Source organism: Rhamphochromis longiceps, linkage group LG4 (assembly GCF_057381845.1).
Source record: "Rhamphochromis longiceps isolate RC_006_pf linkage group LG4, R_longiceps_female_GT1.1, whole genome shotgun sequence".
NCBI classification, from domain to species: Eukaryota; Metazoa; Chordata; class Actinopteri; order Cichliformes; family Cichlidae; genus Rhamphochromis; species Rhamphochromis longiceps.
In genome coordinates this window covers 27,013,233-27,036,432 of record NC_140560.1, presented here as the reverse complement: position 1 = coordinate 27,036,432, position 23,200 = coordinate 27,013,233, and the positions used below count along the sequence as shown (strand labels likewise).

General features: G+C 40.9%; 6 protein-coding genes across 7 annotated transcripts; 3 read left to right on the top strand and 3 right to left on the bottom strand.

Moving 5' to 3' along the window:
* Positions 1 to 539: 539 nt before the first annotated feature.
* On the bottom strand, positions 540 to 8,276 carry colgalt1a (collagen beta(1-O)galactosyltransferase 1a). Its single transcript, XM_085404190.1, has 12 exons — positions 7,880 to 8,276; positions 5,348 to 5,458; positions 5,123 to 5,240; positions 4,442 to 4,576; positions 4,144 to 4,348; positions 3,932 to 4,051; positions 3,690 to 3,766; positions 3,458 to 3,564; positions 3,227 to 3,359; positions 3,023 to 3,150; positions 2,713 to 2,919; positions 540 to 2,233 (listed from the first exon to the last, which is right to left on the bottom strand). Exons 1-12 carry the CDS (start codon positions 8,101 to 8,103, stop codon positions 1,966 to 1,968), a joined length of 1,833 nt encoding a protein of 610 aa, XP_085260316.1. The 5' UTR covers positions 8,104 to 8,276; the 3' UTR covers positions 540 to 1,965.
* Positions 8,277 to 8,412: 136 nt separating this feature from the next.
* pgls (6-phosphogluconolactonase) lies at positions 8,413 to 11,706 on the bottom strand. Its single transcript, XM_085404196.1, has 6 exons — positions 11,560 to 11,706; positions 10,948 to 11,232; positions 10,752 to 10,859; positions 10,571 to 10,672; positions 9,743 to 9,883; positions 8,413 to 8,995 (listed from the first exon to the last, which is right to left on the bottom strand). Exons 2-6 carry the CDS (start codon positions 11,209 to 11,211, stop codon positions 8,849 to 8,851), a joined length of 762 nt encoding a protein of 253 aa, XP_085260322.1. The 5' UTR covers positions 11,212 to 11,232; positions 11,560 to 11,706; the 3' UTR covers positions 8,413 to 8,848.
* Positions 11,707 to 11,920: 214 nt separating this feature from the next.
* LOC146671819 (uncharacterized) lies at positions 11,921 to 13,724 on the top strand. Its single transcript, XM_085404195.1, has 4 exons — positions 11,921 to 12,403; positions 12,498 to 12,570; positions 12,673 to 12,775; positions 12,967 to 13,724. The coding sequence occupies exons 1-4, from the start codon at positions 12,108 to 12,110 to the stop codon at positions 13,653 to 13,655; spliced, it is 1,161 nt and encodes a 386-aa protein (XP_085260321.1). The 5' UTR covers positions 11,921 to 12,107; the 3' UTR covers positions 13,656 to 13,724.
* Positions 13,725 to 14,388: 664 nt separating this feature from the next.
* LOC146671818 (uncharacterized) lies at positions 14,389 to 16,844 on the top strand. Its single transcript, XM_085404193.1, has 4 exons — positions 14,389 to 14,743; positions 14,934 to 15,070; positions 15,178 to 15,283; positions 15,370 to 16,844. The coding sequence occupies exons 1-4, from the start codon at positions 14,473 to 14,475 to the stop codon at positions 16,062 to 16,064; spliced, it is 1,209 nt and encodes a 402-aa protein (XP_085260319.1). The 5' UTR covers positions 14,389 to 14,472; the 3' UTR covers positions 16,065 to 16,844.
* Positions 16,845 to 17,000: 156 nt separating this feature from the next.
* LOC146671817 (uncharacterized) lies at positions 17,001 to 19,365 on the bottom strand. Of its 2 annotated transcripts, none has more exons than XM_085404191.1 (4): positions 18,920 to 19,365; positions 18,696 to 18,814; positions 18,175 to 18,280; positions 17,001 to 18,077 (listed from the first exon to the last, which is right to left on the bottom strand). In XM_085404191.1, exons 1-4 carry the CDS (start codon positions 19,194 to 19,196, stop codon positions 17,185 to 17,187), a joined length of 1,395 nt encoding a protein of 464 aa, XP_085260317.1. In that variant the 5' UTR covers positions 19,197 to 19,365; the 3' UTR covers positions 17,001 to 17,184. The 2 variants fall into 2 exon arrangements, with proteins under 2 accessions (XP_085260317.1, XP_085260318.1); XM_085404192.1 differs by having other exon boundaries at positions 17,001 to 18,074; positions 18,920 to 19,362.
* A 36-nt stretch (positions 19,366 to 19,401) lies between these two features.
* vac14 (vac14 homolog (S. cerevisiae)) lies at positions 19,402 to 22,699 on the top strand. The gene has a single exon (XM_085404189.1). The coding sequence runs from the start codon at positions 19,554 to 19,556 to the stop codon at positions 21,924 to 21,926; it is 2,373 nt and encodes a 790-aa protein (XP_085260315.1). The 5' UTR covers positions 19,402 to 19,553; the 3' UTR covers positions 21,927 to 22,699.
* Positions 22,700 to 23,200: the final 501 nt, after the last annotated feature.

Sequence of the window (23,200 nt, the reverse complement as noted above, 5' to 3'; positions counted from 1 at the left end):
TAAGAAAGATTGTTCCTTAAATATTGGCATGTACCACTGTAATGTAACAATTACACTTCAGAAAACATATCTTGGTTAAAACCAACTTGGTTAAAAATTAGTATATACTAAACACAGTTGTTAATATATATAATAAGTTATTTAAGAAACATTATTTCACTGTCATGTAAGCTACCTTATTCAGCCATCTGCAGGTGTGATAAAAACCTCAATGAGAAAGTCGGTTGCGTGACATGCCGAGAATAATCAGCTAAAAAGTTCAATTCTACTTGTAATCAGCAGCTTGGGTACTCTGTGTTTTCCAGTGACAATGATGAATGAAATGGTGAAGGCAAAATCTGCATTCAGGTCACAGTCTACAATGTGTGAATGACTTCACAGTAAAATGTTACTGTGCCAGAGGCTACACAGTAACAGACAATTTTCCATTAGTCACAATATACAGACGTCATAATTTGTATTTGGACAGTCAACATTAACTAAAAAAATGGTTACTCCAACAGAACAGTAAGCATATAATGACAGAAGTCGAACCTGTTAAAAAGAAAACATTTTATTTTTTGTCGGTACAAGCACCACTAACATTTTTGTGCACACTTCGTGAGTGAATAACTCCCATCAGGACTCAACAGAAACTGGCTTCATCAGAGATCTGTGTATGTGATGAGGGAAACCATGACACAATAAATATACTGTGAGAAATATGATGATCTACACTTATCTTATGTAATGACAATTCATAAAGTCTACCACAATCAAAATGCTCAACATTCACACTGAACTGATCTGAGATGGAACAGCAATACAGCTCTTTTCCACCGATGCAGCGCTGGTGCTTAATCCAGAACCTGTTTGATAGAATTTCTGCCAAAAAGGACAAATGCATTCACAACGCCACAAAACTAATGGGCCCAAAATCAGAACAATCATTGGCAAAAAGAAGGACAACCACAAAAATTTCACAGGTAATTTATAGATGCAGCCCACAGTGGTGCGTCACTGCGCCATAACTTTATGGACATGGAAAATACTTCAAAGTCTGCTACATAAATGTGAGCTCTTTCTAAAAAAACCCAAAAACTAAGGCAGAACTTGCACGGGTACCAGCACCGCATCTGTGGGAGAGAGGTAATAAAGTGGCTGATGTGCATTTGGATGTGGGCAAGTTGAAACACCAGTGTGTTTGGTGGCTTGTCTCACGTCTATTTGTATGAAGAGGTGGTTGGTGGAACTACAAGAGTAAAAAAACCAACCAACCAACCAAACAAACAAACAAAAAACAGGACAAAACAAAACAAAAATTTAAACAAAACAGCAACATTTACTGGTGGTAAATCTGCCTCAGTATTTCTGTAAATTAAATTACTTGGTTCTGAATTTTGTCACTTTGATAGAAATTTGCTACAGGGTTCTATTGTACCGTCCAATGACCAACTAAAAAATTTTTTAAAAAAAGCACTGTTATAAAATTTAACAAAAACAAACAAAACGATTCAAAATGCCAAAAGTTCATAGGTTTTGCATAGGTTGATTTAAGACGTCTTTATTTTGCTCTGTGGTGCAGATTTGTTGTTGCAGCCAAATTCATTAATTTCTCAAGGCTACAAAACGCAGTCTAATCTCAAATTAGCACCACTGAAATGCAGCAGTCCAGTTTTGTTCTTTACCAGTATACATTATTTCTGTATGACAGAGAGTAGGTGGGAACTGCAAATGCCATTCCAAATGGCAAGTCTAGTGCCTTTATAAAGTAAAAACCACAAGCTGACGACAGCAGAAAACATGACATGCATGATCCCTTTTTAACTTTTCACTTCTGATAATTTAAACTTCTCTATATTCTTTGATACCACATCTGATCTGATGCAAAATCAAAGTGATCAAAGGTTAAACATGATTACAAAACTAATGTGGTGCGTTTTATGGACCTTTTTTTATTTTTCCAAGGCTCTTAGTGACTTCCTCTCATAGCTCATCCCGTGCTGTACTGTCCAAAGGAGACTGGAGCACATCTGAGTTCTGTGCCTCTGTGCTGATCTCAGCCTGCTCATGACTTTTTCCTGAGCGTGCTCTGTCCCAGTCTGTGCGGATTTTTTCATTGTCCCACACAGTGGAGGTCTCAGTGTCACTGACGTATCCTGGGTCACCCGTATAGTGAGTTGGATACACAAGGAGAGGCTCTGCGGAAAATGCCAGCAGGTCCCTGGTTTCAAACTGTTCCATATAATCAGATCTGGAGAGTAGGAAAGGTCAAGAAAGAAAGATAAGACTCCTGAATAGAAACACAGTGCACTGAAAAACTCTTTAGAAATGTTGTTTCTAGTGTTTAGTGTTAGTTTTCTTAGTATTTTTTTATGTCTTAACACAGATTCAGTTTTAGTTCTCATCAGATGAGATCTGGTGTATTTTACTTCTATGACTGTTCCTTAAAATATCTCTAATGGGTGACTCAAGTCTCTGTGTCATAAATTGAATTCAGATTGTGCCCAGATGTACAAAATATAACTGTGTCAGGGTTCAAATCTAGGAGCCAGCACTGATAATGGAATAAGTTGAGAGACTTTTGACCGTTGAGGAAATACAAACTGAATACATTTTAAGATAAATCTGAAATGTTGAACTTTTGCACTCTTAAGACTACCTATAAACCTTTGAAATGCATGATATATTATGTGTGTGTGTGGTCTTGTGTTTGCTGGTGTTAACACTTACACAGGGTGTTTATTGTACATGAGAGGAAGAAACTCATCCACTGGCAAAATCCTCTTTAATGGTTCTGCTTTTAAAAGCTTCTGGGCACCCTGTAATGATATCATATATCCTAGTGTCCAATATGAATAGTCTGCCTCCACCAAGTTGTGTATATTTGGCACTGCTTTCTCCGGGTGAGCCACTTGCATTCTCTTTCGACCAATATAACTAAAAGAAGAAAAAAACAACAAAACACAGAAAGACAAGTTGATAAGAATTTGTAAACTCTGTGGGAATGACAAAAAATATTATGAAGGAAGTAAAAACATACATGAGATCCCAATCCAGACCTTCACGGTCCACCTCACTCATTAAGTTCATCAAGCGACGTTTGAAGAACACCTCAAAGCGCAGGTCATCTTCGATCACTAAAGATGTGTGGAGACTTCGTTCCACAATCTAAGGCCAGAGAAATCTTTAAGTCACACATCCGTCTGGTTTGGAAATATTCAAATTCTTGGCTTCAGGGGTTTACCTCTTTCCAGATGTTATAGTGGGAAAGAAAGCATCCCAGCTCTCCCTTTGTTAGTGGACGACCATGATAAGGGTCACTGTATCCAGGAAGCATATGGATACCCAAAGCATGAATTTCACTGACATTCATTGCTCTGAAATAGAGAGAAGTAGAAATGTGACAAAATGACAATAAAGATGGGCCAGTCAGTGGTAGTTACTAATTAGTATATAAGTGGAAAGCATCACTTACTTTCCATCCACGGCATTAACAACTTTACAAGCAATCTCCTGCTCATGCAGTGCCCTCAGCATACGTTCTCTGCGGTCAGTCCGCCTCTGCAAGTTTATCATGAACACCTACACAAAGGTAAACAGTGGAACCAATCAGTGTAATTATAGATTTCAACAGCAGGCAGAGAATTTCAGCGCAGAAACAGAAAGTCGGCCATTTTTGCAGATTCCATCTTCACATCACTTCTTACCTCATCAAAGCCCATTTTGTCAGGTTGTTTTCTAGGAACACTTATGTATTTGGATGGCATCACTGGGGCATTTCGCACTACACAGTCAGAGGGAAGATGGATGCAGAAATGGTATAAATGATATTTAGAAACTCATGCTGAAAGTTACCATTAGATGAAGCAGAAGAGAGTAGAATTAAGACTTAAATAAGCCAGTGGTTAAGAGTGAGGGGGTTGCAAAAGTAAAGCTCTCAGCCACTCACCATTAACTTCTAACACAGTGTGTAAGAAACTGTCCACTTCATCTTGCAAAGTATTGTGGGAACGTAGTGGCACAGGGAAGTATCCATAGGTCTCCTTGTTACATACAAACATTTGAACCTCTGTAGCGAACACAGAATAGGAAAACTTAATCTGAAGCTACATTATTTATGATAAAAATAAGTAGACTTTAAGTTGGATAATATCAAATTACCTGCCATCTTAGCAGAGTAAGCAAACACAATAATGTCATCAAATGCCCAGCTGTATTCTGGGTGTGGTGGGTGAAAGGCTAGCTGCCTGGAGGCCTCTTTCCTGAGGTCTATTAGGAACGTGGAGTGTACCATAGGAACGGCAAAACAGCCCTTTCGTATCTGCTTCCTAAGAGGTATGTAGGCAGGTGTCCTCTTATAATAACCCTGGAGGATGAGAGTTGTTAGGCTGTTTATTACAGAGATTATTGAAACTTTCTGACATACACAAAGGGGTTTTCTCAGTGATCATGACAGTACCTGGGAAGTCATTCCACACCAAAAATTTGAGTAGGCTGCACGAGAGTCAAGCATCGGCGCGATGATAGTCTTGTTCTGTTTCATCAGCCCCCGGAGCACATTTGAATTGGTGAGGAGGTTGTCACAATCTGCCAGCTGCACAAGGAGCATAAGAAAAACAGCTAGTGTATGAATAACACACTGTACACAAAACTCTTGAGAAGAAACGCTGAACAGCTCCCAAAGGATAAATGGGGTAACTAAAACTGAGTGATCTCTGACCAGCAGTATATATACTACAATTCTGTTTTTTAGAGAGAAAGTTTAGATGTAAGATTAAAAGCACGAAATTATTGCAATTTTGGATAGACTTCACTTCAAAATTATACCCTGCTGAAACAAGACAATGTGGGCCAGGCTGGTGAATACAAATAGAAATGTGCATTTAAGATTTAAGTGTCCAGATGAACTAGACTGAAAGATGAACTTTAACCATAAGAAACAGAACATAACTGGGAAAAGTTTTAACAGTCTGTCTCCCTCTTAAATTAGTTGTGGTGGCATTTTGGTCCCAATTCTGTACTTTTTCTTTGGCTTTTATTACTGAATGTTAAAAATAGTGAGGCCCAGTGTTTATAATCAACATTTTGAGTGTAATTCTGCTTCCTTTTGTAACTGTAAAGAGTAGTTTTATTTACCTACCATAAAATAGTCTGCCCACATCTCACGAGCAGACTCCAGCGCTGCTTGCCGAAGCTTCATAACATGCTCATAACGAGGATCTGTCCAGTCTTTTGGACCTTCCTCATCTTCATAATTTCTACACAAAATATTTCAGTATTAATTAAACTCATTTCATGTGATGTCTGACTCAATTTCCTGTGAGCTATTTGAGCATTATACAATTCCATCTTTAAAATAACAAACCTGGGCTCCTCTTTTGGCCTCCACTCTACATAATGGTAGAGCTTCTGTACTTTTACAAGCCAGTCATGCAGAATGGCTGTGGTGTTGTCCTCATTATGATCAGTTGCTACCCTGTCAATGCAGAAAAAAATGTAAATTATCAGAATTAAGTGCATTCATCAAGAACCTAGGTAAAAGGAGGAAAACTGTAACAACGAGAAGAAATTTGTAACAGTGGTTGACTGTAGGCAGCGGTGCCAAACTGAGTTCTAGTTGAGGCATGAGTGAAAGACAAACCCAAGGTTCAAATAACAATAGCCCTGTGTTCACTTTTTGTAAATGCATTATGTACAAGCTGCGGGAAGTGACACAAGTGTAAAGGACACCAGCTTCAGAAAAACACACAGCAATAAAAACATCCCCCATAAAAAAACAAAACAAAAAACTTTAGGTCAGCATCGACAAGTTATGTATAAAGGAAATGTGAAAAAACGATAACAGTACGGAAACTACTTTACAGAAGTGAAACCTCTGTTTGCAACAGACAGAGAAGGAAATTGTTTAAAGTGACTTAGGCTATGCGTGAGGCAAATGAACCCAAGTTAGACTGCCTGCATGTTTGATCTAATTCTACACGAGGATGAAAAGCCTAGAAATGATACTCCAGAATAACCCAATACCCGCAGGATTCATTTCTTGGCCATGTAGGCCAACATGATTTGCTGTCCCCAGACACCTGCTCTACAGCCAGCTGTGCTTATATTCTGGCCCTGGGTTTACACTAGAACAGATTTCCATGGAAATTCCCCATGGATCTGTGTAAACACTGCAGCTCCTTGCTAAAACACTTTTCAGTCACTCCAGCTGTCGGTCTTTCCCATTTCCCTTTTGTGCTCAGATAAAATAAGTGCTTATTAAAGAACACTGTTTAGACCTATGTCACTTTTTCATTGTAAACATACATTTAGGAGCGGTGTGCCACTTCCACATCAGCTATTATTTCTGTAGCGGTGTAGGAATGCTGGCATAAGACGCCAAAGATTTCAATTACAGCTGCAAAATGTGTGCAGTGTATAGTGTTTATAAGATCACACAGTTGTTTGGTTTTTCCAGATGTAATTTAATGTGTGTCAAACAACACTGTCCTTACCGCCAACATATTTACACAAGACTTTACAAACTACCAAACAAAAAAAGGAATTTAAGACACTCTTACTCCTGCACAAGGTGAAACTTGCTCATCAAGATAGCGAATGAAGACCACGCCTGTCCGAGCCCACCAGGTAGTCATTCAAACTGCTTGAGGATACAAGTGCAGGTGGGCTGTTCAAGCATGTTGATTAAGTATAGGGTGAAAATAGCTTTCCTTCACTTACTTGACTGACAGATGACTAAGGAGCTTGGGAAGTCATACTTTCTGGAGAGGGTGCAAAGATGTTAGGTCTAAAATGTGGTCTACATAAACATGTTTAATGAACCATCAAGAGAGAACTGAGTTTAAGCCTCCATAATCATTTATCACGGAGAGTCATTATCTAAGGTTGGCCTTTACCTAGGAGAAGCTTAATAATCAAACTGCACCATAACGTCTTTTCTTACTTAGCACTTCATTGTAATGTAATCAATAAATTGTCTAGAATGTCGTTATTAGGTGATTTATTTAACACATAATAATGTCAGAAAAACACTTCACAAACAGGGACTTGTCTTGCCAGATGCATATCTCTGTTTAACTTCCAGTCAGGAAGTGGAGAAGATGTAGGCTTTGGTACATGAAGACTGGAATAAGCTTAAAGATGAAGATATGTTATAAATTAAAAGAAAAACGTGAAACTTTGAACCCTGAGGTGATGGGATTTGATAGCTATAATGTCCTGGTTTGACCTCACTTGCCTTCTTTCTCCTGAGATGTAACATTTCGCGACGGAAGGTGCCTCTTACTAACAGACTACATGGGTCAGGTAATTTTCATGGTGCTAATCCAAACTCAGTTGCACATGGCAGACACTTGTTTTGCGTTTATTGTTAATGTATCAGGCATCGGTATGCTTGTGGAGCACTGTGTCAGAGCTTGTATCTTAGATCACACACAACACACAGCTCCCCTCGTGGTCAATGCGGTCGTTCACTCCCATCCACGTATACAGATCAATACGACGCACAACTGTCCTGATGAGCAGATGTGCTCACTTTTGTCCCCTACCCTGACTGCAAAATATTGCCTATTTCTTTTTATATCCTTGGTTTGTACTCATGCATTTGTTCGTTCTTGTATTATGCTTGAGTTTTTCACATTTTCTTTTGCTGTTTTTTCAAAGACGGAATGATCTCTGCGCAACACTTCGCTTATTTCCAAAGCCATTTTGTTACCCCCGACAATCTCTGCGGGTCCACCCCTTTTCTTTCCCTTTCCTGCTAATCGATCTAATCAATCAGAAAAGCATCCTTCGGTACTTCTTTTTATTTAAGAAACTTGTGGCAAAAACAAGAATTACTTTCACCTTTTGCTGCCTAACAGTCTGCAACATCTAACATTACCCAGTAACAACTTACCACAGTGCCATACGGTCCTTCGGGTAGTTGAGGCGCTCAATAGTACCCAGGAAATACGGCAATGAGTGCTCGGAGTTTCTGCAAATGAGGGCAAGAAGAACCCGGGGTGCGAGGAGTGAAGATTCGGGGTTCCAGCGCTCCTCCGCAAAATATCCCCGGACAGGACTGCAGCAGGACAGGAGCAGGAGGAGCAGGGCGTCGTTGAGGCCAGCGAGCCTGGGCATCGCGATAGCAAATTATGGAATAGAATAATGATAATTTATAAGTGGACTGTGGCTCGTCGGGGGCTAGAGAAATATCTCTTGACTTTCTGCCGTCATCACAGATAGGGAAAGTCTGTGCTACAGTCCCTGATGTAAAAGCAGTGCGAGGTTAATCTCTAAAGGGGTGGGATCTGTTTGGATGGTAAAGGGGGTGGACTAATACAGGCCCTGCAGCACAGGAAACACCGAGGGCAAATGCCCAATTCGAATGAATGGATTTTTCTTTAAAAAAGGAAAAGAAGAAAAAGATATTTTTAAATACACAAGTTAACCTGTGTGTCTTTTAATCAAAATTATATTCTGTATACCCATTGCAATGTTGCAATGTTCACCACACCACAGTTGAATATACTGCTGAACAACTGAATGGAGTTTCTAGTGTCTGAACATGCACTGTTACACACATGAATCATGAGCAAAAAAAAAAAAAACACGAAGCAGAGCTTAAAGTTTAATAAAGGTACCTTGACACTACCCCACAGTCGTCACCCCCCCTCCCCCCCAACACACACACACACACACACACACACACACACACACACACACACACACACACACACACACACACACACACACACACACACACACACACACACACACACACACAGACATGCGCACGCAAACAAACATTTCACTGATTGAGGAATGAACTGCACTATTTTCCAGACTCTTCATTGAGCTCCTTGCATGTATTAGTCAGGCAGATCTACAGCTTGGCTCCTGAGCCTGGCCTCTCTACCTGGATAGTTAAAGAGGCAGCTGCTGGTTCATCAACAAGCCAGAACAGCTCGCCCTTAGTTGGGACAACTCGTGCTGCTGGAAACGGTGAAGCTTCTCCATCCTCCAACACTTCCTGCAAATAAAAAGAGAGAAATTAATGTGCTACAATAGCACAAACACAAAACTATAAAGCATGAGGTTATTACAGTTTAGCGTTTTCTAATTAGTTTTTTTTTCCATTTTGACTTTGTTTTTAAATTAAGTTTCAGTTAATTTTCAGATTTTTTCTATTTCTGTTCATTTTTTATTCTTTGAAAATATTTTAGTTTAGTTTTTATTAGTTTAAAGTTAACTTTTTAAATTATTATTTTATGGATTGTATATTGTTGGGTGTTTGTCAACAAAAACACACAACTGTTTGAAAACATCCAGAGTCTCAATAAACATGATAATCAGAGCCTCGTCAACAAGTTGTAATTACATTTTTACTAAACAAATACTAAAAACTTGCCTCTATATTTTTATTTAATTTGTTAGTTTTAAAGTTTGCAAAAGTTGTTTCAGATGTTTTGAAAAATCTAGTTTTCACATCTAGTTTTAGATTACTGTATAAAAATATAATAAATGAATAAATGCAATGATTTCTGCTCAAAGTCACATCTCTGGCTTATTTAGTCCCATCAGTGTTTCTTCTGGCCCCAGTCCTCCTTTCAACTATAAATATTGAGTCACATGGCCTAACCAAATTACCCTTGTTTCTTGGTGCGTCTCATTTTTGTCTCATCACTGTCAAAGTTTATTTATTGCGTTATGGAAATAGTAGGGTGTTAAGATTCAGAATTTGAGATGTGTATGTTCAGCAGACGCCCCTAAGTGTTACCTTCAAAACGGGTGCTTTGCTTCCTCCTGTTGATATAAAAGCCACACAACGTGCAGAGTTCACCGCTGGGAAAGTCATAGTTACACGCTGTGGCGGTGGTTTGGGAGAGTCGCTGATAGGAGCCACAATCTTCTTGGTTTCCTGAATATGGGGTGCACCCAAAGGCAATAACTAATCATTGCACCAAAAGTGACAATATGAGAACCAAAAGCGTATAATTTTAAACTAGCAAATATGAAGGCTCAGTTTCTCAGACATGGATTAAGCTAAAAAGCTTTTTTTTTCTCCACTGGAGCTGAACACGAAGCTTAATACATGTCTGGGAAACTGGATAATGTAACATGAGACAGATCTTTTTCAGACTTCTAACAAGGATAACTATGAAGACCATAAAATCCAAACTGTGCTGTCATAAAACCCAGTGATTATCCATGCATTGTCGAGAGAGTGACTGGAAAACTGCAGGGAGAAGACATTGTTTTCTTAGAGTAGCTAATTAGGAAACCACATCCAAAAGCAAACTCAGGCATTCTTCCACAAATGCTGTGCCAGAGTTCAGTCAAATGTGCTTGATATGCCTTTTATACAAAATAACGGAGAGATAATATTTAGAAGAACGCCCAAAATGCATTTTAAGAGCACGAAACATTGTTTTTAGGATCACGATGACATATTGTGTTACAAAATAAAACACATGTTTTGAATTAACTATAAATGATTCCTTTCTTAAAAAAGCTGTAATTTTGTATCTGCACTCATTCTTTTTCATAATAATTCAACATAGATCTATTGTAGAAGACAATTGTTCATTAGAATAAGAGCCCTCACCTCCAGAAGAGGGTGGTCTGGGAAAAGAGAACAGGTGTGTCCATCAGGCCCCATTCCCAACAGCAATAGGTCAAACACAGGGAAGTCATCATCTGGGAAGACCTGTGTGTTTTAACAGCGAAAATAATGATGTAAACATTCTGCAGACACTAAAATCTAAAAGCCTGTGATTGCTGTGTACCTCTTTCAGTTTACGCGTGTAATCCTCAGCGCACTCGTTCACTGGCAGAGAACAGTCGATCGTCAAGATCCCACTTTCGGGGATGTTGATCTTGGAAAATAACTGACTCTGCAACAAGATGAAAAGGTCTGCAGTTCATCCAACTGTAACAGAGCAACATACATTTATGTTAACACAAACACCAATTCAAAGAAACCTTGTACAGCCCGTAGGTGCTCTCTGGATCGTCAAAGGAAACCAGGCGCTCGTCGCAGAAACCGACCAACCACTTGCTGCAGTCCAGCTCTGACAGGGCAAGCAGCTCTTTGCTAAGCATGGACACAAGGCTTCCCCCAGAGAGTCCCAGAGTGAACCTGCCATGAGAGCCGATGGCCTTCTCAGCCCGTGAAGTCACCAGCTGGGCCAGGACTGGACCGAGCTCTGCTGATGAGGGGAAGACCAGGACTCTCCTTCCAGCCATGACTACACTCTGTGAGAAGGACTGACAAAGTAAGAAAGAAGAAAAGTGAACAACATATAAGGAAGTCAGTTACCAAACAGTTTTGCAAGCCATCATGCTATCTCTGTAAATGTGATTTACTCAGTCGTTTAATTTAATTTATTTTTAATTTTACACTGTTGTGAAGCTGTTATTTTTGCACTACTTTGAGCAAACTTAATTGGCTTGTCTTGTGATTAGACCACTCAAAAAAAGAAAAGAAAAAGAAAGCCATTAACGCAAGAGCAACAAAGCATCGCATCTTAAACCAACCAGCCTCGCAGGGCAACCTTTACCTCTACAAGTTCCCTCATAGTGACATTCATTTACCTTGTAGTTGGAATCTCTGAGGCAGATTATCGTGAGGATTTTCAGTTGGCAAATGGGCAAATGTAATTCACCACACTGCTTCCTGAAGCGAGTTTTCACCCACCAATCACATTCCGATTGATAACGTGCTGCATTCTGGTTAGCGTAGTCCTGAACAACAACCACGACGTCAAAGGCGTTAAAAAGTAAACGTAGGTTGCAATGAGCAAATCGCCCCGGAAGCTGTGGTAACTTTTACAAATCAACAATCATCCCTGATGTCAAAACAGGACTCTTTGTCAACATTAGCGCTAATTTTAAAGTTTTGTTTGTAATTGCGATGTTTCCTCCCAGCCGACAGATGGAAACACTGAACCCACTTCAGCCCCACTCGAGTTTTGGAGCGACACTCACGCGCACCTCGAAGGCATGCACATGCAGCTTTTCTCCTGCATTACATTTCAACAACATTTTTGCTGTGGCCATTAAGACCCCCGTGACAGCGTCAGGTCGTTCGCGTGATACTACTGGACCGTGACAGGAAAGCCAAAACAAAACAAACAGAAATCATGTCGACAGTCTTCTCTTTCCAGACGCAGCTCGTCTCCATCATGGATGCGTTATCCAAAACAGCTGTAATGGAAATAAGCAAACTGGTCGAAATCGAGTCAAAGATGCTCAAGATCGAGATAACTCGCGGGCGCAACGAAATTGCCTCGCTTACAGAGAAACTACAGCTGATGGAGAAGCTGCTTTATATGGCACAGGGGGGCAGGCAGGATGCGACAGAAGTGAGCTTAGTTGGAAGGGACGGTTTAGAAAACGGAGTACTGGAGACTGAAAGGACAAGACTTGAAATTAAAAGGTAGGTATGTTGCTTTGTGTGTATATTATGGAACGTAGCTGTTTGCTGTGTTCTTCTTGCTTGGTGTGTTTAATCTCAGTGTTTTTCATCCTAGTGAAATCCCGTGGGAAAGTTTTTCTTCTGAGACTGGCAGTTTGCATCAAGGTGAAGAGTATGCTGCAACAGAAGTAAGTCTGCAATAACCAGCCATTTATTTCTTGTTATCATAGCTGATTACTCTGTGGCTGATATTTATAATCAATGCCCCCCCCCCCCCCCCGTCTTATCAGCTTCCAAACCAACCCAAAGAGCACCCAGAACTGGTAGTGGTGAAAGAGGAGCCATGTGAGGTGGACAATGGAAACACTCAACAAGACAGGACAGCTGAAAACAGTGACTATAAATTTGCTTATTATGTCGGATTGCACAGCTGTATGTGAAATTCACGAGGACTTTCAGTAACCATGCTGGATTTGACTTTTCTGCTCATCATAGTTGTACAAAATTGTCATAACCTTCTATCATCAAGGTCATTTCTACAAAAAGAAAATCTGAATTTTAACTTGTACGTCTACTTTCAACAGGAAGAGAAACAGTCACAGACGCCCAGAAGGCTCCAAATGTGATGCAGCGTCCCAAACACATTGCAGACCACCAGCAGCCACTGTTTACTGATAGCTTTGTGCCTCTAAGCTCCCTGCCATCTTTCAGTGAAACAGTGAGGAGGGAAACGCACTGGAACCCACAGCTTACACCTGCCGACACAACCCTAGAAGTTGGGAAAAGCTTGGCTCAAAATATAACCTCCCAAAGCTTAAGTGTGCTCAGAAATATGAAGCTTCATAACTTGAGGAACTCAACCACTAAGAGGTTTGGCTGCTTGCAGTGTGGCAAGAGCTTCAGATGCTTTAGTCAGCTTGAAATACACCAGAGAAGCCATACTGGGGAGAAGCCGTTCAGATGCACACTATGCGGAAAGCGATACGCACAAAAAGGACACCTGTATACACATCAGCGTACACACACTGGGGAGAAGCCGTATCGTTGTCCTGTTTGTGGAAAGGGCTTTATTCAGAAATGCACACTCGATATGCATCAGCGTACACACACTGGAGAAAAACCCTTTGTTTGTATCAAATGTGGCAAAGGCTTTACAAAGAACTGCAATCTGAAAAAACACCTCGCAGTACACCTTGATCCTACTTCAAATGTATATGGTAGTGACTCCAGTGCACCAATGTTTAGTGGGACATTTGTAAATGGAACCTCTTAAGACATCAATCATATGTAACATCTGTATTTTTGTTCTGGAAAATAAAGTTATATTTGTTCCAGAATTGAGTTTTTGATGCTTGCTTTTCAAATGGTTTAATATTTTGGATCTGTATTTTGGATGCATTTACTGTGTGTGTGTGTGTGTGTGTGTGTTTTAAAGTGCTTCATTGTTACCACTAGAGGGAAGTGATTCTAATAGAGTGATTTAAAAAGCCATATCAATGAAACTATTATCATGCCAGTTTCTACTATTAACTAACAATCACAAAATGAATGAATGAATGTTCTTCATAGTGACACTCATTTTGCTAAAAGTCACACCGATACTTATCATGCTGGCAACAAAGTTGTGTTGCAGATTTTAACAGTGACCGAGAGAGGGCGCTCAACATTACTGTGTATATTCTAAATAAGTACAGACGCTGTGAGAATAAAATAAAAAGATACATTTATTTGTTATACTTTGCTCGTTGTATGTGAATTCACAGTGGTTCCTTGCCATCGCAGGGCTGTGAATTGCACGGACAGTGTGGTGGAGAGGTTGGCAATAAGGTGTGATTTTAAAGAGATGTCTTTATTTCCACATATATTGTTATAATAGGGAGATAAAACATCTGTGCAGGCAGAAAACATATTCTAATGCTGCGTTGAATTTTCCACTGTGTTGTCTTCAGCAGCTTGGGGGTGGGGGCGAAGAAAGCGTGTTCCCACAATTCCTTGCGGCACAGCTGTACATTTCACATTTGATTAAAGGAGCTGCGTTCCTACGCTGAGAATCGTTTCAATATTTCCAAATACTGAGCCTCGCTGACGAAATGATGTGCGACACCACAAACCGCAGTTTTAGGACGCAGCTGGCCGTTATTCTGGATAAGCTAACAAAGGCGGCTCTGGTTGAAATAGGCAACCTGGCTGATGAGTGCTCCTCCGTCCTTCACACCGAGATATCCTTGCACAAGACGGAGAACGAGGCGCTGAAGAAGAGGTGCTACTCTTTGGAGGTCCAGCTGAGAGCAGCGAGGGGGGCACAGACGTACCCCGAACACGTCAACAACAGCGTCAGTCGCCGGGATCGGCACCCTGCAGGTAAGAAATCGGTGCAGACTGGTACATACCAGGGGGCTTCCACATCCTGCATGATATTTATAGTATGGGGCTAGAATTACAGTGGACCGAATAGCTTTATTGCATATAATCTCTTCTGAGATTCTACTCTGCATACTGGTGATCATCATTCTCTAGCAAGTCCCAATGTTGCATGTTTCTCTTCTTCCAGAACAGCACCAACCTGCTCCAGCCATTGATGGAGTTTTTGGGAAGGACTGGTGCATGGACCTGTGGAGAGAAGAGAAGCTGCCCTCTCAAAGAAGAGAACCAGTGGAGACTGCCGCTACAACCAGCATGGGAGCTGCGGTTGGTGAATCAGTTGGAGTCTGGGTTTAAGTTTTGTATTTGTAACAAGCAGCAAACTAGCTGAATGATTGCTGTGTTCATAGCTACTTGTCATTTCTTGTTGGTAGGCAATCAATATGATGGAAAGAGAACCTGATCTGATTTTTGTCAAGGAGGAGATGTTTGATGATTATCCCATTGGACAGCAGAGGAGGCTCACAGACAACAGAAAAAGTAAGTGCATATTAAAAAGACACCAAACACAAGTCATAATCCCGTCCTGTGTGTGTACTGGTTTACAGTGGCTCTCTTTTTAACAGTTGTTGGGATGTTTGAAGAGGACAGCATGCTTCAAAGATCTGTTGATGATCTCCAACTTCACTCGGGGGAATTGAACAACTTCTCTATGACGACTGACAGTGAAATACAGCAACGCACACAGCCGACAATTATGGACAAATTAATAGACGATGCGGCGATGGGCGCTCTGATTAACAACACAAATCCTCCTTCAGTTGCCACAGAATACTCAGACTATATGAACAGTATTCACATGAACGCAACCAAAGAACTCAACCTTCAGGAAAAACCGGTGAAGCCAACCAAACAGTTTGAGTGTTTATTTTGTGGAAAAATATTCAACTATTTAAGCAGCCTGAAAGTCCACATTAGGCGACACTCGGGCGAGAAGCCCTTCAGCTGCCCAGTGTGCGGAAAGAGGTTTGCACAGAAGACGTACCTGAAACTGCACCAACGTGTGCACTCGGGTGAAAAGCCGTACAGCTGTCCAGACTGTGGAAAAAGTTTTTCTCAGAAAAGCTCTTTGAATATACATATCCGGACACACACGGGTGTAAAGCCTTATAGCTGTGTGGATTGTGGGAAATGTTATGCGTACAAGTATGGTTTAAATCACCACCAGTGTTTTAATTTGTCGGTCAAACCAGAAGCTTTTGACAGAAGTGCTCTCAGTATCACCCACAGTTGCTCATCATCTGCCAACATGTCCATATAACCCTCAACGTGGTTTAAAAACATTATGAAGATTTGAAATACTTGTTCTATTACAAAACCAACTTTAATGCCCATGTGGTTATCATTACTGCTCATTCTTTGGCACGCTTTTAGCTTTGTTACAAATGCAAATTCAGCAACAGCCAACAACAGTATGGAAAATGTGTCCTTTTTTAAATGAGCCATTAGACTGATGGGATTCAGTTTGACAGGTTGGAGTCCCCAAGACATTTCACATCACGCTTAACAAGGAAATGATCAAAAATGAGAGAGAACTTCTGATCCATGATGAAAAAACAAAAACAAAAAAAGCTTTGCTGGCTTCTCATCCATGCACGTGTAACATGTTTAAATACCTCATGTTTCAGACCACAAAAGGCTTGCCCAAGCTGGTGGCAAAATAATTACTTTAGGCAGGTTCTCCATGATTTGCACATGTGTAGCATAAACCTTCAAACTACCTCTTCACATCAAAATAGAAGTAGATTAAATCAGTTTGTGTCATGTTTTATATTCCACATATGCCTAGACTTATGTTTAGGCAACATACATTGTTTCTTTGAAAAAAATGTTATTGATATTTAAAAAAAAAAATGCTTGTGTTTGTCATATAATATTTGAATGAATTCCAAAAAGTTTCAAGATTAAGTAGTGTTACTGTTTGAAATAAATATTTATATTGTGTTGAACTGTCTTAATGTCCAAACGGAGATTTACAACAAATGTTCCTGTAATAATTGCCCTGAACAGTCTACGCTGACCCAGCTCAGTGAATTATATTTACCAAAGAAAAATCTGTTCCTGAAACTCCTCCCCTTTGTACTCACATGCACGTTCATCGTTATAAACCTTGTAACTAAAACTGACAAATTTGTGAGTTTTGAACAAAAAAAGCAATTTTAAAAAGTAGAAAATGTAAGAAATTATATCATAATGTAAACATTTGCATTTTATTTGTAAAGTCAAAACACCAAACTACTAAAATATTTTTCTTCCATACAAGAGTTTTTAAGCACAACACTACAGACTACAATTTATTACAGACGTAACATTAACTATCCTTTTGCTAAAGTTTTAAAACCGTAGAAGAGGCGTCAAAGTTGATAAGTTACTTCAGTTTGTTACTGACTGACTGCTGCTATCATGTTCTTCACGTGTCTCCTAGGTATGGGCCTCTCGCCTACAACCTCTCGATTTCTATGTGCCATTAAATGATGGTTGAGGTTCACCTTCTGCGTGAAGGTTTTCCCACATTTAACACAGCGGAACGGTCTCTCGCCTGTATGGATGCGCAGATGACACTTCAGATTGCCTTTCTGGGTAAACCCTTTCCCACATAAGCTGCACCTGTGGGGTTTCTCACCTGTGTGGACAACGTAGTGAATCCTCAGAGCTGATGGGTTGGCAAAGCTCTTCCCGCACAACTCGCACGACTTACTGATTCTGTGAGATGGCACTGGAGGCAGGCAGCTGTGTGAGTTTAACTTGTTCCTGTGTGGGAAGTGTTGCTTACAGATGCTGCAAAAGTTTGACTTGTGTGACTTCATGTGGTGTGTTAGAGTGCCCTTGTGAAAGAATGTCCTGTTACATATTTGACAAGTAAATCTCTCTCTGTTTTGATTTCTGGAAGTTTCTGTGTTACGCACATTAAAGTCATCGTGAGACTCTTTATCCACAGCAGAGTCTTTTTCTGTACTGTCTACTGGCATTGTTTGCTGCTCCTCATGGCTGGGCCCAACTTCAGTAGTGTTCACTGCTGGCTCCTGCTGACTTTCCTGAACAAACTGAACATCATCATCATCGTTGTCATCCTCTTCGATTGGAATGATATGAGTGCTGAAAGCTTCTTCTGTATCATTGATGGATACCACCTGCACAGATGGTTCTTCAATACCACCCACCGATACAACCTGTTCCCCATCTTGATCAAAAGACAGACTGCAAGTGCTGCCATCGAACGTGTAACCAACAGAAAGTTGCTCTGATTCCTCAGCCACGCTGTCTTCATGTTCTGCTGCACAAAAGCAAAAATTCAAACACTGAAAAAGCTACTAAAGCTGCTACATCTGCAGGGTATATTCCCCTGGCTAAGTTCTTCTTCCCTCACTTACCTTCTGTGCTGAGCGTTTCTTGCTGGCAGCGACTGACAGCATCCCCCTCGTAGTCTTCCTCTTTGATCTCAGTCACAGTTATTTGGTCAGATAGTGCTGTCACAGACTACAAAACAGAAAACATCCGATCCTAAATTGTAGTTTAATACAGCAATATGTTTGTAACAGTAACGCTTTGTCAGTTGTAACTAATGATGAAATGATCAGCAGCAAATTTTGATATAAAACCAAAACAAAAAGATGCTGTGGAAGATGTGCACGTGTTTAGATTTTTTAATATCATAAATACGCCATATTATTCCAAATGAATTGTTTAGCATTACTTTGTTTACATTTTATTATTAAACACATTTAAAATAAGGTCTGCTTTTCAATGTGCATAAGCAGAATGTGTGTACCCTGGTAATCAGTATTCTATATTAAACCATTTATATATGTTGCCTGTCTGGAAACTCTGTTATAAATTGCTCATAGGCATAAAGACAGCAAATACGTCATACCCGAGTCTAACTTGTTCTCACCTTATCAGGGGACTGTGGTGAGTCTGTGTATCTCTGCAGACTGTACGGGTCTCTGTCTTTCCATAGATTCATGCACCAATCTTTCCCAAAGATTCCCTCTATGGTGGGAGGCCCAGGCACTAAAGAAAGGTCAAACAATAAAAGTATGAAATAAACACACAACGAAATACAAAAGTGATGGCGATCACGAAATCAGATTTGCTTTTGCGAATAAATTCAGCTACCAGCAGCATCCTCGTCTCTGAAGCACATCGTTTGCACACCCACACTGCGATAACTTTTGCACAAACTAGGGGCGTCGCTTCTCACTATAGTCAGCTTGCACTCCAGGCTGTTTACTTTCTCTGCCAGGGCTGAATTTGCAAACAGGAGCTGAGACAGCTCCTGCCGCAGCTCAGCCGAGTCTTCGTCCACAAGTTTGCAGACCTGGCTCAAAGCAGACCTGGCCATCGTCTCCATGATGGACGAGAGCTGCGAGTGAAAAGAGCGGCGGCTCGCCATGGCTGCTGATTGTGGCTACGACACAAACAGCTCAGAGAAAGTATGCTTAAAATCCAACGTGCGATGTCGTTAGCTAGCAAAGAAAACGAAAACGCTCATTGGCTGAACACGTAACTAATCAAGCTAATCTGAGGTAACGATACACACAAAGCGGGACCCAAATAAATGTTGCAACTGTGACGTATTTCCGGTGGATGTAACCGGTCAGCTGCGTTGTATTAGAAAGCTTCCTGGTTTAGCAAATGAAAGCAGAAGCAGCTGACTGTCTCTTCATCAAATTAATTAAATGCAATACGTTTCCTCGCATATCGACGCAGATTTGAGCAGACCGCATCCGGGACCAACGCAGCTGCGAAAATGAACACGGAGAAAGACTTTTCGCCGTTGACGCCCAACATCGTCAGGGCTCTGAATGATAAACTGTACGAAAAGAGGAAAGTCGCAGCTCTAGAGATCGAGAAGCTGGTGCGGGAGTTTGTGGCTCAGAACAACGCCACTCAAATCAGACATGTGATCCAGATTTTAGCCTCGGAGTTTGCCCTCTCTCAACACCCGCACAGCCGGAAAGGGGGTCTCATTGGACTGGCAGCTTGCTCCATCGCCCTCGGAAAAGAGTCGGGTCTGTATCTGAAGGAGCTCATTGAGCCTGTACTCACGTGTTTCAATGACTCAGACAGCCGCTTGCGCTACTACGCCTGTGAGGCCCTCTATAACATAGTCAAAGTGGCTAGGGGAGCTGTGCTGCCCCACTTCAACCTGCTTTTTGATGGTCTCAGCAAACTTGCAGCAGATCCTGACCCAAATGTAAAAAGCGGATCTGAACTCCTTGATAGACTACTGAAAGACATTGTCACCGAAAGCAACAGTTTTGACTTAGTGGCATTTGTTCCACTGTTGAGAGAGAGAATCTACTCCAACAATCAGTATGCCAGGCAGTTTATAATTTCTTGGATTCATGTTCTGGAGTCTGTGCCAGACATCCACCTGTTAGACTATCTCCCTGAGATCTTGGATGGGCTCTTCCAGATCATGGGGGACAATAGCAAAGAGATTAGAAAGACCTGCGAGGTGGTGCTTGGAGAGTTTCTAAAGGAGATTAAGAAGATTCCCTCTACTGTGAAGTTTGCTGAGATGGCCAACATATTGGTTATCCACTGCCAGGCTGCAGATGAGACCAAATTAACAAATGATCTGATCCAGCTGACAGCTATGACATGGATGAGGGAGTTCATCCAGCTTGCGGGCAGAGTGATGCTTCCGTACTCTTCTGGCATCCTGACTGCAGTGCTGCCTTGCCTTTCCTATGATGACAGAAAGAAGAATACTAAAGAAGCTGCTAGTGCTTGTAATTACAGTCTAATGAAACTGGTCACTCCTGAGGATGATGAGGAAGAGGAGGAGGAAAGGCGTGAAAGCACAGGGTCACCATCTAAGGAAAATGACAAGCCCAAAACAGAGACAGACAGCAATGATATGCTGAATGCATCCCAGGAGTCTGTTAGTTTCAGCAATATCAGTTTCTTCACTCCAGCAAGTGCTGATAGGCCTCAGGTAACTCTGGACCTGGATGGCATTGTTCAGGTGTTGGACCGCCACCTTCATGACTCCTCCACTGGCATGATGACCCGCATAGCTGTGCTTAAATGGCTTTATCACCTCTACATCAAGACACCACGCAAAATGTTCCGCCACACAGACAGTCTCTTTCCCATGCTCCTGAAAACTCTGTCCGATGAGTCCGATGAGGTCATACTGAAAGATCTGGAGGTCTTAGCTGAGATAGCATCATCCCCTGCTGGCCAAACAGACCAAAATTTGTCCTGTGACAACGCTGACAATAAAGTGGTGCTCAAGGTACCAGAGAGTGTGAAGCCTGCACAGCAGTCCAGCACAGGATCCAAGGGGGTGGACTCATCCCCCTCCACTCCCAGTATGAACTCTTATTTTTACAAGTTCATGATCAACCTGCTCAAGCGTTTCAGTCTGGAGAGAAAGCTTTTGGAGAACAGAGGAGCTTTCATCATCAGACAGTTGTGTCTGTTGCTTCATGCAGAGAACATCTTCCACTCCATGGCTGACATCCTGTTGAAGGAGGAGGACCTTAAATTTGCATCCACCATGGTTCAGACACTCAACACTATCCTGCTCACCTCAGCTGAGCTCTTTGAGTTGCGCAACCAGCTGAAAGACCTGCGCACTCAGGAGAGCTGTGCTTTGTTTTGCTGCCTGTATCGTTCCTGGTGCCACAACCCTGTGGCGACTGTCTCACTTTGTTTCCTCACGCAGAACTACAAGCATGCCTATGATTTGATCCAAAAGTTTGGAAATCTCGAGGTTACAGTTGACTTCCTGATGGAGGTCGACAAGCTTGTACAGCTTATAGAAAGCCCCATTTTTACATACTTGCGTCTGCAGCTCCTCGATGTGGAGAACAACCCATACCTGATAAAGGCACTGTACGGTCTGCTGATGCTGCTGCCTCAGAGCCAGGCCTTTCAACTGCTCTCCCACCGCTTGAGTTGTGTTCCCAATCCAGAGCTCATGAGGACTGTAGATGAATCCAAGTATATGGACTCTAAACAGCACGTGGCTTCCAGACGTGCCTCTCACGCTCAGGTGGATTACAGTGAGCTGCTCCAGCATTTTGAACGTGTCCAGAGCAAACACCTTGAGGTACGACACCAGCGCTCTGGGCGTTCCTCTGATCACCATGACAGGAAGCTGATGTGAAGTTATTATACCATAGTAGGATGAGATTAAAAAAACAAATATCAAGGAGTGAAATAATAATATGGTTGTAAGATGAGAACTGTTACTGAAGCCAAATAGTATAACAATAGTAAGTCAAATTGTAAGTGTTTGCTAATGAAATACTAGGTAAAAAAAAAATCAAATAATCAGAATATGTATTTAATACAGCACACTACAAGGCAAATTAATAGTTAATTTCTTCTGTGTAAATTTAGTATGGAAAATGTACATAGTTGCTCATAACTCATCTAATATTGGTCATATTAGGCAATATCTTGAGTTCCCATTATACCCTGTCAGTTTGTTTTTCTTTTTAAAGGTAAATTAAACATTCACTATGTTTCGTGTTAAACTGACAATCATTTACTTTAATCATTTATTCTAGAGTTAAATGGTGCACAAGTAATTCACCATGTAATTCAATTTCCACGTGAGCCACTGTATTTCTGTGGTATACTTTGTTTAGTAGTACTACTAGAGTTTATGTTCAGTTTGGCCTTAACCTCACTTCAGCCAGAAAAGAAATCTTTTTAAGATTGACTGCGCTAAAGTAAGACTTCAAACTTGAAGGAGCTGATGAATGGTCTATGCTGTTGTTTTGTTTCACAACAACTTACTTACACACTTTGAGCATTTAATTCTTTTGCTTTTTTTTTGTACAGTGTCTGTTCTGCTTACTCATCAATGCTCTTTTGTCTTTCCACATTTGTCATTCCAATGTGAAAATGATTAAAGTGGACCATGTGATTCGAAACATTTCAGTGTTGTTTTTAAAATGTCTTAAAATAACAAATAATTACTATTTTGTTAATAGTCAGACATTTTCTTTTAGAAAGTTAAGCCAACTTTTGCACCATATTTTCAGTATTTAAATTATGTTTGAAGAGAAGGCGTTCTCAGTTTTGGTCACATTGGGACACTGACTGGGAGTTATTCTGTCATAATAGGCTGTTAATAGTAAAAAAAAACAACAACAACAACAACAAAAATCCCCTCTCACCCCTGCTGGCGGTCAGTCCTTCAAGATCATGTCCTCTACCAGAGGCCTGGGAGCTTGAGGGTCTCTTAGCTGTTCCTAGGACTGCTCTCTTCTTAACAGAGATCTTAGATGTTGTTCCTGGAATCTGTCATATAAAACAGAAAATCCTTCTTTTTTGTTTTGTGTCAAAGAATTTATGTGAATTTATAAACAGTCTAGTGTTAACATTACATTACATAACATTACATATATTACATACTTGTTACTATCATTA

Coding starts and splice junctions, on each gene's coding strand:
- colgalt1a (XM_085404190.1), bottom strand. CDS start 8,103: ATGCCCAGGCTCGCTGGCCTCAACGACGCCCTGCTCCTCCTGCTCCTG. Junction 5,241..5,347: donor AGGCCAAAAGAGGAGCCCAG/GTTTGTTATTTT, acceptor TATTTTGTGTAG/AAATTATGAAGATGAGGAAG. Junction 4,349..4,441: donor GGTGTGGAATGACTTCCCAG/GTACTGTCATGA, acceptor CTCATCCTCCAG/GGTTATTATAAGAGGACACC.
- pgls (XM_085404196.1), bottom strand. CDS start 11,211: ATGGCTGGAAGGAGAGTCCTGGTCTTCCCCTCATCAGCAGAGCTCGGT. Junction 10,860..10,947: donor GCACCTACGGGCTGTACAAG/GTTTCTTTGAAT, acceptor ATCTTGTTGCAG/AGTCAGTTATTTTCCAAGAT. Junction 10,673..10,751: donor ACACGCGTAAACTGAAAGAG/GTACACAGCAAT, acceptor TAAAACACACAG/GTCTTCCCAGATGATGACTT.
- LOC146671819 (XM_085404195.1), top strand. CDS start 12,108: ATGTCGACAGTCTTCTCTTTCCAGACGCAGCTCGTCTCCATCATGGAT. Junction 12,404..12,497: donor ACAAGACTTGAAATTAAAAG/GTAGGTATGTTG, acceptor TTTTCATCCTAG/TGAAATCCCGTGGGAAAGTT. Junction 12,776..12,966: donor AGACAGGACAGCTGAAAACA/GTGACTATAAAT, acceptor TACTTTCAACAG/GAAGAGAAACAGTCACAGAC.
- LOC146671818 (XM_085404193.1), top strand. CDS start 14,473: ATGATGTGCGACACCACAAACCGCAGTTTTAGGACGCAGCTGGCCGTT. Junction 14,744..14,933: donor CCGGGATCGGCACCCTGCAG/GTAAGAAATCGG, acceptor CTCTTCTTCCAG/AACAGCACCAACCTGCTCCA. Junction 15,071..15,177: donor CAACCAGCATGGGAGCTGCG/GTTGGTGAATCA, acceptor TCTTGTTGGTAG/GCAATCAATATGATGGAAAG.
- LOC146671817 (XM_085404191.1), bottom strand. CDS start 19,196: ATGGCGAGCCGCCGCTCTTTTCACTCGCAGCTCTCGTCCATCATGGAG. Junction 18,815..18,919: donor CAGAGACGAGGATGCTGCTG/GTAGCTGAATTT, acceptor ACCTTTCTTTAG/TGCCTGGGCCTCCCACCATA. Junction 18,281..18,695: donor CACCACAGTCCCCTGATAAG/GTGAGAACAAGT, acceptor TCTGTTTTGTAG/TCTGTGACAGCACTATCTGA.
- vac14 (XM_085404189.1), top strand. CDS start 19,554: ATGAACACGGAGAAAGACTTTTCGCCGTTGACGCCCAACATCGTCAGG.